This window comes from Eublepharis macularius, chromosome 17 (genome assembly GCF_028583425.1).
Source record: "Eublepharis macularius isolate TG4126 chromosome 17, MPM_Emac_v1.0, whole genome shotgun sequence".
Lineage (NCBI taxonomy): Eukaryota > Metazoa > Chordata > Lepidosauria > Squamata > Eublepharidae > Eublepharis > Eublepharis macularius.
The window spans coordinates 21,022,712-21,042,118 of record NC_072806.1 but is presented as its reverse complement, the minus strand read 5'-3'; the positions used below and the strand labels follow the sequence as shown (position 1 = coordinate 21,042,118).

The 19,407-nt window shown below is 47.0% G+C and overlaps 1 protein-coding gene across 1 annotated transcript; it reads left to right on the top strand.

Annotated features, from left to right (window-relative positions):
• Window positions 1-7,717: 7,717 nt before the first annotated feature.
• LOC129345011 (methyltransferase-like protein 27) lies at window positions 7,718-17,731 on the top strand. The gene is made up of 5 exons (XM_055001963.1): window positions 7,718-7,858; window positions 8,488-8,616; window positions 11,660-11,795; window positions 11,923-12,015; window positions 17,318-17,731. The coding sequence occupies exons 1-5, from the start codon at window positions 7,736-7,738 to the stop codon at window positions 17,545-17,547; spliced, it is 711 nt and encodes a 236-aa protein (XP_054857938.1). The 5' UTR covers window positions 7,718-7,735; the 3' UTR covers window positions 17,548-17,731.
• The last annotated feature ends 1,676 nt before the right edge of the window (window positions 17,732-19,407 follow it).

Below are 19,407 nucleotides of genomic sequence, written 5' to 3'. Positions count from 1 at the left end.
TTGACACGTTTGAACATTCCAGTCATGTTTTCAGAAAGCGAACAGATTTCAAACAAATGCTTGTCAAACCTCCAGCTCAACTGACTCTTATGTCTAAGCAGGGCTTTTTTTCGCAGGAACGCGGTGGAACAGAGTTCCAGCACCTCTTAAAAATGGTCACATGGCCGGTGGCCCCGCCCCCTGATCTCCAGACAGAGGGGAGTTTAGATTGCCCTCTGAGCCGCTCAGCAATGTGGAGGGCAAGCTAAACTCCCCTCTGTCTGGAGATCAGGGGGCGGGGCCACCGGCCATGTGACCATTTTCACCGAGGGCGATTTAAACTTTTAAAAAACTCCCCCCTTGTTCCAGCTGATTCAAAGTGATGTCATTGTGCAGTTTTGAGTTCCACCACTGAGTTCCACCACCTCTTTCTCCCCCCAAAAAGGCCCTTGTGTCTAAGACAGATTCAGACTTATAGGCGCAGATGGGACGTAGAACCACCAAACAGGAGAGAAAACTTCTAGTCAGTTTCTCCGACTCCCAGTGAATTATATATGAAAAGAGCCTATTACTTTATCGTTGTAGATTCAATAGGAAATATTATGTACAACGTGTACAGACGGTATTCTCTTCCTGTCAATGGAAACGTGTTCAGCTGCAAATGTAAGGTTGTTCCTTGGACTGGCAATGAGCAGACATTCCGGCTTATTGGAAAAACGTACATCAAATAATAGGAAGATTGATTGGTGATTCGATTCATGCTGATCCAGTGTTCCTTTGGGGTCATTTCAGAGGATCAGTTAGGAAAGTAAACATTGGTTTGGTAATGAACCTCTTGGTTTTGGCTAAGATTTGGGTTGCTAACTTTTGGACGCAAGATTGTTGAACTTCCACTTGTGTTTGGTTGTGCAGGGTTTCAAATTCATTGTTAATGAGTAAGTGTACCTTGTATAAACATCTTTGGGAAGGGGAAAGACTTTCAACCAAACAGTTTAGAAATCAATGTCTCCCGGTTTTGTTTACTGGAATATGATCAAACCTAATAAGGATATTAGGCAAGAATAGCTGTGTTTGATTTGATTACAGAGTTATATGATCTGGTTATTATTAACGCTTATGTGTTTCTGCTAGGAAGATGTGTTGTTATTGATATTTTGATTTGTGTATTAACACCATTAATTGCTTTCTTCCATTCTTCCTATTCCACCCCCGCCCCCCTGCCCCCAGTTTCTTTCTTTGCTTTACAGCTTGTTTTTGTCCTTTGTAATTCTGTTATTCTATACATCTTTATATTTGGGCTCTTCCTTAGAGTACAACAATTAAATGGATTAAGGATCTGGCTAGCCACTATTTTTACAAAAGAAGTCAAGCTGAGAAGCAGATGAAGGCCCATTCAACCATATATTGTGGATCTGCAGCAAATCCTACAGCTGATACCAACCCTCCCTCTTCTCTTGTCTCTGGACTGGCAATCTGAGGGTCAGCAGGAATTCCTGATGGGGCTGTGTGTGCTTAGGATTATTACCCAATGGGCAACAGGGCAGCTGCCCTGAGACCCACTTGAGAGAGGCAACCTCTCATGACCCCAACCTGCCAACAGATGGGCAGCCAGCTTGGCAGCAGACCCTTGCTCGTGCGTGACCCGTCCAGGGTTCAAGCAACCAGCTTCTGGTGGCTACAGCAGCTCCCATCTACCTCACATGGGAAGAGGGTTTTCCCTTGCTGAGACCCCAGTAGCAGGAAGTAGGCAGAGCTGGAAGTCTGGCAGGGGGCTAGGGATCCCATTCCCCCAGTGGGGATGGAGCGGGAGATCCCCTGCTCCCACCTTTCGCCCCCAGCCACCACTTACCTGGCTGGCAGGGGGAGAGTTGGGGAATGGGCCGTCCAGGTGTGCTCCAGAGTTTGGGGCCCAAATCAGCCCACAGTGAAGCATGCACTCCCCAGCCTTGTACGATGATGTCACTTCCCGGAAGTGATGTCATTGTGCTGGTGTGGGGCCACATGTGTGCAAAACATGCACGCAAGGGAAGTCCCCAAGCACCAGGAAGGTAAGCACTGGGTTCCCCCTCTCTTGCAGGGAGGGTAAAGGAACCTGACCACCCTGGGGGGCAGTGAATCTGGGGCCCCATCCTGGATTTTTTGTCTATGGCCCCAGATTCACAAATACCACCCCTGAGATTGGCCCTGTTAGAAAACACTTTCCTGGGAGTAAATCCCATTAAACGACCTGATTAATGTTCTGAGTAGGCCTGCTTCTGTAGCATTTAGGGATTTTTAGTTTAGGGAGAAAATTGACTAAAACAGATGTGCTAAAAGTTTGTAAAATTATGAGATGAGTTTGCTTCTGAATATTCTCCCTCTATGAATTTTGATGCAGAGTGTTTACCGGATACTCCTTGAATATGTAAGTGTTTGCTAAATATTCAGCAAACAGATCACCTTTTGACAGCCAATCGTATTTAATTCCAGTATGTGATATCTGACACGGAACAGTATTCAGTATTTGGCAAACATAGAATGATGTTTGGTGTTCAGTCCAGTCACTGTTCATTTAGCACTTGATTTTGGAGAGGAAGTTTTCAGTTTCAAAATGTTCTAATCAAAATCAGAATTGGCAACTTAAGACATTTTAAGAAAAGACTGCCCTTATGTTTATTAATCCTGGGAGGGGGCACAGGCAGGAAAAGAATGCCCTTGCCATTAAAAATATTCAAAATCAGAGGAACCCAACCAAACTGATTAGCAGCAGGTTCAAGATTAATAAAAAAAGGACATACCTCTACACACCTTAAGTGTCATTAAGTTGCAGGACTCAACGCCACAAGAGATATGATGACCACTTGCTGGAAGAGGAATTAAAAATGTATTGCAACAAATTCATAGAGGAGAGGTCTATCAATGGCTATTAGCCATATTGGCTAAATGGAACTTCCATGTTCAGAGGCAGTATACCTCTGAATACTAAATGCTGGGGACAAAAGAACAGGGAAAGGCCACCATGCTCTGTTTCTGGGCTTCTCAAAGACCTCTGGCCAGCCAGTGTTAGGATCAGAATGCTGAAATAGGTTTCATCCAGCAGGAGTCGTCAGATATTCTTCACTGAAACAGCTAAATGAAATAAAATCGTGCCCTTACGTCATACGCCCTGATCTGGAGAGCCCAGGAGAGCCTGATCTCGTCAGATCTCAGAAGCTAAGCAGGGTCGGCCTTGTTTAGTAATTGGATGGGAGGCCTCCAACGAAGACCAGGGTTTCAGTGCCAGGAAATGGCAAATCACCTCTGTTAGTCTCTTGCCATGAAAACCCCACCAGGGGTCTCCATAAGTCAAGAACAGTGGTCTTAATTGCGGGATACCATTTTTCCTCCCACCCCTTCCCTCAATTAATTAGCATGCCTGAGCAGAAGCAAAAACTGCCAGACTTGGCACTAAATCTCCCTCTACCCTTTTCCCAGCATGCTCTTCTCCATCGCCACTCACCAAGCCCCACAGCAGCGTTCTCCAACCGAGTTGCTTGGCCCCACTGTGAACCTTCCAAACCAGCAGCAAAAGCATCATGAAAGCCAAGAGGGCATTTTGCACCCAGCTGAAGAAGACATCAGTGGCCAGCTCCAAGGAGATGTGGATCCATCGCACCAGGTCCCACTGAATCTTCTTGAGACAGAGGTACCAGCCCAGCAGCCCAACTCGCACGGAGAGGAGCTTTAAGTAGAGGGAGCTTGTCTGGCTTTGTACTGCCCCACGCCGTGTCCTGTCTACACACGCTGGAAACTGGGGTGCCACACTAGGGTCCTGGCCAGGAGGAGCTGGGTTTTCTAGGAGGGCTTGACAGGCGACAGGCTCCATCAGGAATTAAGGCTTGCCTCGGGAGTGTTGGCACAGCACAGCAGTGCAATTGAAAGAGCTTTGCAGAATTCTATGGAGAAAGGAAGAACAGATTCAACATCACACCTTGATTTCTAGAATGTGCAGATCCTCCACCAAGTGTCTGGGTAACCTCCAAGAACTAGTTGGTTTAACCCAACAGGGGCGGAATCAGTATAGGGAGCTTAACAGCAGGTGAAGAGGCTGCAATGACAGGGAGCCTGATAAAATTTTCTGGGCTCTTATCATCCTGACTTGGATGGCCCAACCTAGCTCGATCACATCAGCCCTCGGAAGCTAAGCAGAGTTGGCCCTAATTAGTACCATCAAGCAAATCCTGGGACACTACACAGAGGCAAGCAACGGCAAACCACCTCTGAACATCTCTTGCCTTGAAAACCCTCGGGTTGCCATAAATTGGCTGTGACTTGACAGCACTTTCCACCACCGAGTGCTAACAAAGAGTGCCAACATCTATAGCTCCTGCATCTGACGAAGAGAGCTGTGGCTCTCAAAAGCTTGTGCTACAATAAAGCTGGTTAGTCTTAAAGGTGCTACTAGACTTTTTGCTAACATCTATAGCAGCCCTAACAGCTCAGACTAGCCTGACTTCACCAGAGCTTGGAAGCTAAGCGGGGCAAATACTTGAATGGGAGACCACCAAGAAAGCCCAGGGTCACTACGCAGAGGCAGGCAACAGCAAACCATCTCTGAACGTCTCTTGCCTTGAAATTGCTAAGGGGTCACTATCAGTCAACTGCAACTTGACGGTACCACATCACCACCTTCTATTAGGGTTATATTCTTCAGGGCTCATTTCGAGGGGGAATGCACTGGAATGCAGTTCTGGCAGTTCTCCAAAGAGGTCACTTGTCTGGGGCCCCCGCCCACCTAATTTTTGGCCATTCTGGGCCCATTTCGGCCTGGATTGGGGCTGAAACGGGCCCAAAATGGCCATTTTGGGCCCAATTTCGGCCCTGAATGGCCAGGATTGGGTCCAAAACAGCCAGGATAGGTGATGTCAGGGGGTGTGGCATATGCAAATCAGTTATGCTAATAACACTTCCAGTGATGTCAAGGGGTGTGACATATGCTAATGATTTATGTTAATGAGTTCCTGCAGCCCTTTTTCTATGAAATGACCCCTGATATTCTTCGAGCTGCAGGTTGCAGTCTGGTTACCGTGTTGTCCAGTTTGCTGGCTCTGAATCCTTTTGAAGCTCCTTCATGTGGGTGGACTTGAGAAGTGGGACTAAACTAACCACAAAGTTTTGCAACCAAGCCCCATTTTCTATTGCACTTCCTGTCTACTGCTATATGTATGGATTTGCTAAAACACTTGTTGCATTGCTCTGCATGGTGGAAAGGTTGAGTTAAAGAGTTTTTAAAAAAAAAATTAAATCCATTTGTCTTGCAAGTTCCATTCCTGAATTTAGCCCCCTACAAGCCGCACAGAAAGAGATTATACCTGCACTTTCTGATTATTGACACACTTTGGGAGGAGTTATACCTCAGTTATTAAACATCTGTTTTGGTTGCCAGCAGTCTCAGGTAACGTCACTAAGGGCGGGAAAGACCCCTGGCCAGGAGACCATGGGCAGCGGCTGCCAGCCACAATAATGAACTAAATGGACCAATGGCCTGACTTGGTATACGGAAAGTTCTTAGTGGGAGGGCCCGGGGCTGAGTGGGAGAATACTTCACTTTGCATGCAGAAGGCTACAGGTTCGATCCCAGGCATTTCCAGTTACATGGATCTGAAGGTCCTGGGCAAGATATTTCTCACCTGGAAACGCTGGAGATATGTTTAGAGGAGACAACTCAAGGTTAGCCTGACCAATGGTCAGGACTCGGTATAAGGCAGCTTTAAGAAAAGGGCTTATAGCTCAGCAGAAGAGCACCTGCTTTGCATTTTGAATTTCCTAGCCTCAGACCCTGGCATTTCCAGCTTAAAAGGTTGCAAGTATTCAGAAAGACTTTTTCAGGTAGGCAGACCCAATGGAAAACTCCTTCCTGGCCCCATTATGGTGATCAGGGAGTATCCCCCCCAATACAGGAACAGATTCCTCAGGGGAATTTTTACTCTGGGATCTCTCTCTCTCCATTAGCAACTTGCCCCACCTGAGATAATCCCTGAAAGGGAGATCTGGTACCCCATAGCGTTATCCCAGGACAGAAGAGTATATAAGTAAGGAAAGCTTGATCTCATCAAATCTCAAAAGCTAAGCCAGGGCAGCCATGGTTGGTTCTTGGATGGGAGACCACCAAGGAAATCCAGGGTTGCTATGCAGAAGCAGGCAATGGCAAACCACCTGTTTGTCTCTTGCTTTGAAAACCCCAGAAAGGGTCACCACAAGTTGGCTGTTTCCTAGCATCATTTTACATACACAACTGCCGCTAGCTCTGTCTCAAGGGAGGCCTTTTTCTTTCTGAATTGGAGGTGATGGGGGTAGCTTATGGTTTCCCTAAAAGTTCTAGTACCAGTGTGGTGTAGTAATAAGACTAGGCCCTGGGAGAATCCAGGTCCAAAGCCCCACTTGCCCATGAAGCTCATGGGCCAGTTGCTTTCTCTGAACCTAACATATCACACCATGGAGGAAGGATAGGATAGAATTCTGGTAGAAAATGCTACACACATTGTGCTAAGTGCTGTAGGCAGAGAGAGAGGTGCTGTACACACTTCTCAGAGCACTTACTCCGTTGCTGATGGGTGGAAACCAAAAGGCCCTCCTTGTCCAGACATCTATTAGCCACCAAGCAAAAAGCCCAACTAGCTCTTGGAAATGTCAAAGAAAGTAGGTTGACTGGGTGTTGTGAGTCAACTGCTTTTGAAGGGGCAGTAAAGTCAGGAACCACGTTCAAGAAGAGCACAAATTGTCCAACCCGCTTCCAAGAGCCAAGGTTCTTTGTGACGTCACTGAAGAGGATGCGTCTGACGTCACAACCAACGACCAAGCTCCTCCCCCGACCCCAGACACCCGTGTCGCCTCCTTCTGCTGCCAACGCAGAATAGATAATATAGGAGCGGCTGGGTCCTGTTGCCATGGAGACCGGTATCTGCCGCCCTGGTTGTCGTGGGAGCGAGGAGAGAGAGAGAGGGACATTATTGCGGCTTCCGAAGATGCTGATGAGCCGCTCCCTGTTGCGCTGCGTTTAAATTGGACCAAAAATGGAACACCTTCCAGGGAGGAGGGGAAGAGTCCAAAGGCGCCTGTTGCAAGTCCTCGGCGTCCGGGCTCAATCCTGTCCCATTTCAACCTCATCTATAGCCTCGCCCTAATGACACTTAAGAGTTTTATGTCTTTTGCAAATTGCCGGGAAATCCTCTGCAAAGTTACTCCAGTCTAGGGTCCATTGAAACAAATGTGCTTAGACTCGAGTGACTCCGCATAGGGTTGCAGAGTAAAGTCCATGTCTTGAATCAAGCCATATCTCGCGTTTTGATCCCCGAACATCCTTCAGGCCGCCGGGAAACCTCGCCAAGATCGCTCAGTCCTTTATTTAACAAGAGGATTTTCATATTAAAAAGAGACTGTAACTTTCAGCGCGGGGGCGGGTGTGTGAAGCGTCCGGTTTCAATTGCAACAAGCCGAGGCTCAATTTCGCCAAATGCTAATTTTGCAACAACAGCAACAACAAAAGTCACATGCTTTCGCCTCCAGTCGAGAGGAATCAAGAGAAAGAAAACCCAAACATGCTCCTGCGTTCTTATTTCAGAAAGCGGGCAGGACCCATTCTCGGCAGGCGGAGTAAAGTGATCGCGAGGCTGGCCTTTACGTTCAATCTCTGCCCGGAAAGGAGGCCCGTCGGGTGCAGCACAAGGGAGCCGCCTTCTCGGGGAGGGGCGGGACGGAGGCGCCCACTAGGAGCGGGATAAGACCTCCCCCTGCTGCCATGGCTGCCTCCAGCGGCCGGAGCCTGGCCGAGGTGCAGCGGCGCGTCTCCGAGGTGCACCACGGAACCGATCTAGAGCAGCAGCTGCGTTTCTACGACGGGTGGGCGGCGGAGTATGAGCAGGTACCTCCCCCACCTCAACCCTTGCTTTGCTGGCCTCCAGAAATGGTAATAGAAGAGCATGTGCAGAGCGCGTTCCCCTCCTGCACAGGCAAGTTCAGCAAAACTGGCAATATCTCCAAAAAATTTTGGAGGCGAGGTCTATCCGGAGCTATTAACTAGAATAACGAAATGGAACTTCTGCCTGCTGAGGCAGTCTACCTCTCTGTGCTGGGGGCACACAAGGGGGACAGCCGTGGTGGTACCCTAGTCTGGAGCATCCCAGTGGCTGGCCAGCATTGGAAACGGTGTCCAGCTAGTCTGAGCCAGGCAGTTCTTGAAGCGTTGCCAACCTTCAGGTGAGGATGGAGCTCTCCAAGTGACCTCCAAATGTAGCCTTGAGCCAAATCTCGGACTACTATCAAGATTAGGTATACAGGGTAGTAACTTTATAAGCTTGTGCGTATATTTCCTAAGCAACTTAAATCTTTTATCTATATTCTATTATTTGATGTATTCTGTATAAGGTTCTATGCACTTTCAATTGCTATTTTTTTCTTCTAATCTTTTTTAAAAGGATAGTAGCTTTTTTAAAAAAAATGTTTGTTGTGAATTGACCAGCCCAAATAATTGCCTGACACTTTCTTCCATAGGACGTGATAATATTGCACTATGAAGCCCCCAAGCTGGCTGCTTCCTGTCTGGCCTCTGTTTTCCAGGGACCGAGCGCAGATGCGCTAGTGCTCGACGTGGCTTGCGGCACAGGGCTTGTGGCCCAGGAGGTAACAGGGGTCCTGGCCCAATCTCTCCTTGCATCTCTATCTGAGAAGAGCTTTCTAGCATAGTTGTTGCTGGATTAAATAAATCTAATGGAATTAGTTGTGTAAATTTTAATAGTTGGTATCTACATAGATTTGCATTGGAGTACAGGTTTGTGGAGGAAATCATACTTCATATTTTAGGTGATGTATCCTCATACCACACAGATTTGTTGTCAGGATAAATTAGAGGAGAGGAGAACAATGTAAGATCCTTTGGGGGAGAAAGGTGGGGTATAAATGAAGTAAAATGAATAAACATTTCACTGCATGTGCCACTTCAAAAGTAGTAACTGAGTTATGTTGGAGAATTTATGTCTTCAGAGTCTGCTTGAGCCAGTTTACAGTTAAAATCGTCACAATATTAAAAACAAGCCATTGAACTTCAGCGGTGTAAAAACTGTCCATAAAACAGATGCAGAGCACTAAACTACAGATAAGATAACCCCCCTAATTAAAAGCCTGGGAATAAAAGATAAATTTTCACCTGACACCTAAAAGAAAATAAAGTAGGCACCAGGCAAGCCTCAAGTGGGAGGCGTTCCAGAGGTGAGGTGCCACCACTGATAAAGCCCTGTCTGTGGTCACCATCCACCTTACCTCTGCAGGAAGGGGAACCAAGAGCTGGGTTTGGGAGGAGGATCTTAACTGGCAAGCTGGATAGTTTGGGAGGAGACGGCCCTTCAAGTACCCTTGACTCGAGCCATTAAGGGCCTTAAAGGTAAGAGCCCAGAACAGATGGGTAGCCAGCTGCAGACCTTTCAGCACAGGGTTTGATACAATCCCTGTAGTCAGTCCCTGACAGCAGCCTGGCCACTGCCTTTTAGACCTGTTGAATTTCTGAACTGTGTTCCAGGGCACACCATGTAGAGTGCATTACAGTATGTGATGCACTTGGATGTGATCAGAGTATGGATTGCTGTGGCCAGATTGTGCTCTTCAAAGAATGGCTGGAGCTGATAAGAGCCAGTCCATGCCACAGAGGAGGCCTGAGCCTCTAACCGCAGGCCGGCATCCGGCGGCATCCCAAAGCTGCAACGTTAATCCGTCAAGGGGAGTGCAACCCCCTCCGAGATAGGCTGGTTCCGCAGTCCCTGAGCAACTTCGGAGATGGCACCAGCTACCCATTTTTTTTGTTTAAAAAAAAAAGTTGTATTCAAAATTAATTTTAAAGTCTTCCACCAGAACACCATTATGTTTTTCAATCAGTTGAGCCAATTTTTACTAAAAACATTTTTATGCCACGTTCCCACCCGATTAAAAGTCCTTGAGGCAGCAAACGATGAAAAACATTAAAACCCACTTTAAAAATACATACTTACATAAATACATACATATGTAAATACATACCTAAATATAATTTAAACATAAATATATATGAAACCATTAAAAGCAACAGTTATACAAAATATACACACAGGAAGGACAGTCAGTATGAAATGCCAAAAAAAACCAGAAAAGTCATCACAGTCTGTGGAAGACAATATGTAACAGGCTCTCTTGCGTCTGAACTAAGCTTCCACTACTCCAAAGGGAAGATTTATCTTTTCTTTTGGATAGTGTTCCGCAATTAGTTCAAGACCTGTCAACCAAAATTGTTCTTTGCATCGTTTGCTTATCAGTACATTTATTTGTAAAAGATTCTTTATTGCTTTGCTGCTTCTAATCAAAGTACTCAGACACCTGTTAGTTTATTTCTTTTATTGAAAATACACTCTATTTTTTTAATGAAGCAAGTAGTTAAAAAAATATGATTATTAATATAAGTCCTACAAAAATAGAACGCAGAAAGGCAATCAGAATTAAATTTGCTAACATTTCCTAACTAACTCTTAAGTTTAAAATAATCAGAGTTCTTATGAAATGCATTAAGATTTTCATAGCCTACGTTGCAGAGATAAGAATCTCACCTAATCTTCATGAGATCTCTTCCGATCAGAACTCTAATTCATTATCTAGATTAACATGTTTTATAGGTTATCATATGCAAATATCTTTTGCATATGATAACCTGCATATGATCTTGCATATGATCTTTTCATGTAAATAGCATAAGAAAACTATGATTGGTTGAATATTCATAATTTCTATTGTATAACCATCTAATTAGCCAAAAATGACATTATAGCTAACTTTGCAAAACAAAGCCGTAAATCTGTGAGAAATGACAGGAAGAGTTAAGATACTAGATCACTATTGGTCCAGTCTCTGATAAAGAAACATTAATCTAGATGGAGTCCACTATCTTTAATTAGCTGTCAAAAGATTAAAGCGCACCTGTTTTAGTTACCTAACACTCTAAAAAAATGCACAGATAGTTCATGAAAAGTTTAAAAGTTCACCTAGAATACAAGCCGTTAGTATGTATTAGCTTAGTGTTGATTAGTATAATGTGCTTTAATCTATATTATTACAACAGATAGAGGGGTAAGATCTATTTGGGCTAATTTGGCCCAAAAGCAAAAGCCAAAAACACCATCCATGTGATACCATTTATTAAGATCAATCCAGTGCAACGTAGTGTGCAAGTTTTAAAGTTCCCTAGAACTCAGATGCTACAAAATAAAAATGCCAATATAAAGATCTCTTCATAGCAGTACATGGTGGAAATAGTGACAGGAATCAGTTGTAAGCCAGGGGCCATAAAAACAAGAGGCAATAAAACAACTGAACTCCATTGCAACAATTCTTCTCAATGTTTCTGATGGAGGGAGACAGAGGAATCTCCTTAAGGTGAGCATTCCATAGTTGAATGAATGAACTAATGTTGCAGCTATACAGAAGTTGGAAGTAACAATGTCTTTGTCGCTACTGTCTTTGGGAATCCCCCCCCCCAACACTGGTCCTGCCAGTCAGTTTGGCACAGGCCCCCCCCTCAGATGTCTAGTGTGCCTCATCCAAAGGGTGATGGAGGTGCGTCCAGGTGTGTCCCATTCCCCTCTGGATTGGCAGCCAGTGGGAGGGTGTGGTCCTAGGACAGAATCACATGACTTGCTCCCACTCTAAGCTGCAGGCAAAGGGCTTCTGCCGTTTCCACGGCCTGGATGGCAGCCAGGGGATGTTGGATCATGCGCGTCGAAAGGGGCTATACCAGGAGCTGAAGCAGTGCATGCTGGGCCAGGAAGCCTTGCCCGCGTCCTCAGGTAACACAACCAGGAATGAGCTGGAAGGGAGTGGGGGCTGGGATGGACAGCAAGCACTGAATGGGTTGCTTCCTGTCTCTCTCCCCACCTTCCCCTTCCTCACGGCTAAGCATCCTCTTCTGCCTAGGCTTCTACAATGCTGTTCTGATGGTGGGGGCTCTCAGTGAAGGGCAGGTGCCCACCAGCGTCATCCCAGAGCTGCTTCGTGTCACCAAACCAGGTAGGGGCTCTAGCCAGATAAGTACAGTCGCTGGGGGGAACATGGGGACACAGTAGGCAGAACGTGGGTGGAATACCCCAACAGTGGCCATTTTAGAAAGGCCACAATCAAATGGCAAGGCCTGTGTTGTGGCTCCAGCAGCTGGTGATCTGAGGTAGACTGCCTCTGATCACAGAGGCTCCATTTCAGACTGGTTAAAATGGCACGTTCTTTTCTGTAGCTCTTGGAAGTGTAACACTCCTCCACCCCACATCCTATACACTCTATGCACTTGAAGTACAGAAAGAGAGGCAAAACTCTTTTGGGAACAATCCAGTTTTCCTGGCTTCCCATTTCTCTCATTGATCCTTAGAGCTGCTTTGCAGGACAGTCTTGATGGGATGTTAGCCAGGAAAGGGTTAAACAGCTGCTTTTCCCTCCCTGTCTTCTGCTATTGCAAAACAAAGCAGCAGGGAAGCTGCCAGGAGGGAATGAAGCAGCAGCATTATAACCCTTCCCTGGCTTGGTTTAAAAAAAATAAATGAGAGCAGAACAAGCAGGAAAAGTACATGTTTTCCCCCAGAACTCTGCCACCAGTTGCCTTTCTGGTGGGCACGGGACAGCCCAATCAGCAAATACGGAAAGGGGGGGGAATGGGTCCCAACATTGCAATGTTACCATGCATGCGATTTTTTTTAAAAAAAATAAATGACGTCAGCTCCAGCCCCCACAAAATGCAGCTCCAAACAGACACATCTCAACTCATCAGCAGTCACCAAATCACCTCGAGGTCATGCAGTGCAGAACGATGGGTCCCCAAGCCGTTTCAGCAGCGATTGGTGTGAATGCTCGGCATCACCGTCTTAAAGTGTGCCATGCAAATTGGCCATGGTCACAAAAAAAAAGCTGTAGTATGGGAACGGAACTGGCAAAATTGACTGGTGCAGAAGGGGTTAATGTTTGTTACTTCAGTGGTCAGGGCTCAGCTTCCATTACCATGGCCTTATAGTGAAGAGTGATTTGTAGGTAGGTAAATTTATTGTATATGGCCATTGACCTTTACAAAACAAAACATATAGCAAATTTACAACCATAAATTTTTTAAAAATTCTAAAATAACAGACAACATTAAAATTATTCAAGTCCCAAGCAAGACCTGGATTTACCTGCTCAGAATGTTGACGTGCTTTCTTAGAGTAATTTGTAACCCATCGCTGGGGTGTACGTATTCTGCTTTATGCGGATGTTGCCATGATCCTGTCTCGAACTAGGGTTGGGCTGCAAAGGGCCCTGCAACCTTTCTCCAAATATTGCTCTCAAGAAAACTAGCTGATTAACTACTCGAAATCTAAGATCTTAGTTTTCACCAAGACTAAGGGTCTCGCCACACAGTGACACCTGGCGGCACGTGCTGTTTAAGTGTCGAGTTTCATAATTTTACCTGGGAGCTGTAGTTTTAGAAGAGCCACTGGATCAGATTGCTGTGGAAAGAGAAGGATTCACTTTTTTTGTAAAACAAAGAGTTGGGAGGGAGGGGTGGAAAAGAAAAGAAGCTTTTGGCGAGCTCCCTTAACTCCTTAGTTGCTGAACTACAGTCTCTCCCCGCCCCTCTGGCAGATTCCACCCAGGAGGAGTAGGGAGGGGGAGACTGTGTAGTTCAGCAACCCCTCTGGGTGGAATCGTCCAGATCTTAAAGAGGGTGGGGGAGACTCTGTAATTCAGCAACTAAGGAGTTAAGGGCACTAACCAAAAGCTTCTCCCCCACCCCCAAACCTCTTTGTTTTACAAAATGAGTGAATCATTCTCTGTCCAACAGCTCTTTTAAAACTACAGCTCCCAGGTAAAATTGCAAAACCCAGCACTTAAACAGCACGCACCAGGCATCACTGTGTGGTGAAACCCTACGAAACGGAATCTATCTCAATGGTCAATCAACAAATTTAATATTGAGCAAGTCAAGACCTCCTCCTATTTGGGGATTCTGTTTTTGGCAGATCTCTCCTGGACCACCCCCCCCCCAATTTAGAACAGCACTTAATAAAGCAAAACCATGTGCAAACGCTATAAATAGGTTTTTCCGCAATAGGGGAGGGAAGTATATTACTGGAGTGGTGCAAGGTTTTAATCTGAAAGTGGCCCCCCTTATTCTTTATGGCTCAGCTATTTGGACTAAAGCCGTCTCTGATAATATCGACTAACCTTCCGCTAAATATCTTAGGAAAATTTTGAATATCCCGTTGCAGGTGTAACATTGTATTGTGGGCTGAATTTGGATATCTCTCCTTGGAAGCAAGGATACATGCCTTTAAAGTGAGATTAAAATTGCTCTATGCTGAAGATGGTTTGTTAGACAGTCTAAATCGGGATACCCACAAATTGACTTGGATGAAAGCCCTGGATGCAGGGCCGGATCGAGGGGGGGCAGGGGGGTAGTCTGCCCCCGGCGCCGCCAGGGAGGGGGTGCCGGGAGCAGCTGCCAGCCTCGCAGCCCCCCACGCTGCCTTTCACCTGCCCCGCGGGACAGGGGGCAGCCGGCTTGCCACACACCCCGTCCTGCAGGGCAGGCAAAGGGCAGCGCGGCCGCCCGCACCATTCGCCTGCCCCGCAGGAGAAGGGGCAGCCAGCCGCCCCCTGTCCTGCGGGGCAGGCGCATGGCACAGGCGGCCTCGCAGCCCGCTGTGCTGCCTTTTGCCTGCCCTGCAGGAAGGGGTGCACGGCAAGCCAGCTGCCCCCTGTCCTGCAGGGCAGGCGAAAGGCAGTGCGGGGGGCTGCGAGGCCGCCCGCACCATTTGCCTGCGGGGAGGCGAATGGCGCGGGCGGCTCCCCATCCCTGCATGCTGCTTCTGCTGCCCTGTGTGATGATTTCACCAAAATGACGTCATCACACCGCACTGGGAGCACGCGTGCACGCGCGTGCTGGGAGCGCACACGAGGTTGGACTAGGGTTGCCCCGGGCACCAGCAACCCTAGATCCAGCCCTGCCTGGATGAGAAACTGATGATAGTTGGAAGGTCGATTGATGATATTTTTGAGATGGGCAAATCCAAAGCATTTTTCTGATTTAAAACTGTGTCCTAGGAATCAATTATAGCTGCTTGATTTCAAGAGCCCATAGATTTCAAGAGCCCAAGAGGGTTTGTTCACCCCTTTCTTTTAGTCTTTCTTTCCCAAAATCAACCCTGCTATATGTACTATCTTACTGTTCCACAATACTGAAGAGCTTTTTTGTTTGCAAGATTGAATATTATACCCCCAATGGTTTTACAGAGGAGATTTTTTAATAGGCCCTATTCCAATAGAATTTGCCCTTGTGGCCTCCTTTCATTCCCTGCTTGAATGTAGGTTCTTTAAAAATATAAGGGATTACTATATTAAGCCTTTATTGTGGGCCTTTATATAATAGCCTTTATATAACCAATAACCCCCTTATACTCCAGAAACGCTGACTCTTTTGCTTAGTGATAAGGACCCTAAATTTATTTTAGCAATCATAAAACATGTCTTAGTGAGCCCTGTGGCGCAGAGTGGTAAGCGGCAGTACTGCAGCCCAAGCTCTGCTCACAACCTGAGTTCCATCCTGGCGGAAGCCAGGTTCAACTAGCCGGCTCAAGGTTGACTCAGCCTTCCATCCTTCTGAGGTTGGTAAAATGAGCATCCAATTTCCTGGGGGTAAAGTGTAGATGACTGGGGAAGGCAATGGCAAACCACCCCATAACAAAAGTCTGCCAAGAAAACATCATGATGCGATGTCCCCCCATGGGTCAGTAATGACTCAGTGCTTGCACAGGGGACTACCTTTACCTTTACCTAAAACATGTCTCAGTCCTTTAACGTTTGCATCCAAAAAATAAGGAATAAGTATTTTCTGCTGCTCAAGATTTATGAATCAATGAGCTTCTAAGAGAATGAAAGGAAAGGAATGCCTACCACCAGGGGCCACAAGACTGTGAAATGAGCTGTGGAAAGGGAGAACTGTACATAGGGGTTGCTAGCCTACACTGGAGGGTCAATCCTGTTAAATGGAAGCCTTCATAGGACCGCCTGTAATCTTGATTCAGCTTCTGAGAAAGTCTTAATGGCTCCCAGATTGTGGCCCCTCATTCCAGCTTCTTAATTTCACTTATTCTTCTGTGGCATTTTAAACCAGAGAACACGCTGAACAGCCCGGTTTCTGACACATTCCTGTAGCTAAACTGTAGCTGTGGGAGAGGCCTCGGTTTGGATCAAAGCTGTGACTGGAGGAAATATTCCTGTTCCCTTGAATGGGGCATAGAACAGCTCCAGGGGTTAGGAAAATGACAAAGCTGCTGCCCTTGATGGGACACTTTGGTTTTATCCAGCAAGACAATGTCCGGGAATTGGTGTCTGTAGTCACTACATGGCGCCGCTGTCCAGGGAGGCTTTTCTAAGTTGGCTGTTGACTGGGAGGTAGGGAGGGTGAACGGCTCAGAGCCAAGCTACAAGTGACGCCTGACACAGGTTGGACACTTGTCAGCTTCCCTCAAGTTTTGATGGGAAATGTAGGCATCCTGGTCTTGCGGCTGTAATAGAGAGCCAAGCTGTAAAACCAGGACGCCTACATTTCCCATCAAAACATGAGGGAAGCTGACAAGTGTCCAACCTGTGTAAGGCGTCATTTGTAGCTTGGCTCTCAGTTGGCACTGGGTGGTTTGAAGAAGCTTTCTTCGTCTTCCCTGATTTCTCAGTCTGCCCAGAGAAACGTTTCTGCCCTTGAGTCTGTACTGTCTCTTTGGTAGAATCATACTCCTGCGGACCTGCACATAAAGATGGAAGTCTCTGCTTCCTGTTCACAGAAAAGGAGATGAGGCCCAAATGGGTGTGTGCTGAAGTGATGGGGGGGGGGAGGTTAGGCAGTCTTGCTGAACGACTAATCTTGGTTGAACAGGAGTCTCTCCCTTCTGCCCCATATGATGAGCAACTAGTGTGGCCTGTAGAGGACAGAGGCCAAACACACCCGACAATGGGCCAGCCCAACTCCTTTCCTCCCAGAGAGGGGAAAAAAGAACAGGTGTGCTTCTGGTTTACCCCATCTCCTTCACTTTCCATCTCCATGAGCAAGGAACTGCCTTAAAAGATGATTCAAGGCAAAAGCCAAGAAGGGAATGAACCAGGCAGGTTTTTTTTCTCACTCCGGCCTCACCTCGGTGTTCAAAAAACAAGGCAATGAGAGTTTTGGCAACACAGAGGGCCAAACATCTTTCTGCAAGGAGCCGAGTTTAACTCTGGGGCTTACCTTCCCAACCCCCTCCCCTTGCCAACTATATTCCTGTATGTACACATGTGACGTATTCTCATCTAACAGGAGGCTTTGTGTGCATGACCACCAGGAACAACCAAAGCAATCTGAAGTACAAAAAGCAAATGCTGCAGCTATTGGATGACCTGGAGCAGCGAGGATTGTGGGAAAAGATCAGGGTGCAAGAAGTTGAACAGTGGGAGAGGGCGACTGCTGAGCAAGAAGCCACAGGGGGCTCTGGCTACATTTCTGGGGTGGTCTACCTGTACCAGAAGACACCCAGTGTTGGCTTTTGAGGGAGCAGCTGATACTTCTGCTTGCTAGGGGGCTCCACAAGGCAGCTTTCGTCCAGTAGGTGATGATGAGAGGCCCATGGGAAGAGCCACCTTTTCTGAAGGGCTTAGCACCGAAACCTGTTTTTCCTGCCAGGATTCAATTTTGGAACATGTTGATGTAATAAAACAAAACTGTACTGTGGAACATATGCAGGGCACTTTATCTTTACCTCTCCACTCCCTAGAGCTCCCATAAGCCCATCCATCCAGACTTGCTATAGTTGCCAACTCCAGGTTGGGAAATTCCTGGAGATTTGGGGTCAGATCCTGAGGAGGCCACTTGGCAGAGATGAGAATCCTTAGCATCCGCCGCCTAAACCTGCCATGTTCTTCAGGGGAACTGCTCTCTGTCTCCTGGAGATCTGTTGTAATTCTGGCAGATCTCCAGGTCTTAAATGGAGGTTGACAGCCTTAAGACTTGTGTTTCTGTGATCTGAAGATACGCCTTCTGCAGGCCTGACTGCTGGCGCCTCTCTTGAGGATGCTTCCAAAACCATAGATTTACAAAGTAAAAGCGCTTCCCCTCTTCCTTTGAATCTCATACCCTCCAAAATCAGAGTTGGGTCTTTTAGTTTTATTTGGAGTAAAATAAATATCCAAGGATTTCCTCCAGGTTGTTCTTGCATTGTTTTTTCCAGTTCCCCAAACTGCAGAGTTTCATACTGCGGGAAATGCCAGCTTCGTTGCAGTGCAGAATGCAGTTACCAGGAGGGTCACAAAGCCTTATTGCGGGAGACCCCAGCTGCGCCTGTGGGCACATTTGAAATGTTTAGAACAATGAGTGGGCACCGCCACAAAATGGCTACCCTGGGGCCTGAGGCCAGTCACAATAGTGGGAGGAGCCAAGCCGAGCGTCATCTCATGTAGACGGTCCTCTTCCCCAAGGCACCTTCTCTAACAGATGGGGTAGAAGTGTTTCCCGAACAGTTCTTGGCATCTGGGGTGTGGTGCAAGCTAACAGCTGCTCCCTCCAATAAAAGCGGCAAGCTGGGCCTGTCTGTGAGCATATGCAGAGTGTATCTCTGCCCAAATGGAGGCAACATATACTGCCTATGCTGCTGCAGTTTTTCCTGCAGAGCTAAGATTACTTTTCTGATGTGGTTGCTCTGTACTGGAAAGCTCTTATCCCCACTTAATGACTTCAAATTCCCACTGGCCCATGAAGCTCACTGGGTCACCTTTCTCTGAACCTAACATATCACACCATGGAGGAAAGATGGGATAAAATTCTGGTAGGGAATGCTACCTACATTGTGCTAAGTGCAGTACAAGTTTCTCGGAGCACTTAACCCCATTACTAATGGGTGGAAACAGAAAGGGCCTCCTTGTGCTGACTATTAGTCACCAACCAAAGGGCCCAACAAGCCCTTGGAAATGTCCAAAAAAGTAGATTGACTTGAGTGTTCTGAGTCAACTACAAATTGCCCACCCGGTTTCCGAAAGCCAGGGCTCTTTGTGACGTCACTGAAGAGAATGCGTCTGACGTCAAATCAACTACCAGGCCCCTTCCCGGACTTCAGACACGTCTGCTGCGAACGCTGCAGAGATGTTACAGGAGAATGCCTGTGTCCTGTTGCCATGGAGACCTGTACCTGCCGCCCTGGTTGCCATGGGAGGGAGGAGAGCCCTGATTCCTGCTTCCGAAGATGAGCTGCTCCCTGTTGTGCTGCACTGAGATCGGGCCAAAAATGGAGCGCCTTCCCAGAAGGTGGGGAAGAGTCCAGAGACACCTGCACGTCCTCAGCGTCTGGGCTCAATCCTGTCCCATTTCAACCTCATCTGTAGTCTGGCCCTGATGGCTTTTGGAAATTGCCGAGCAAT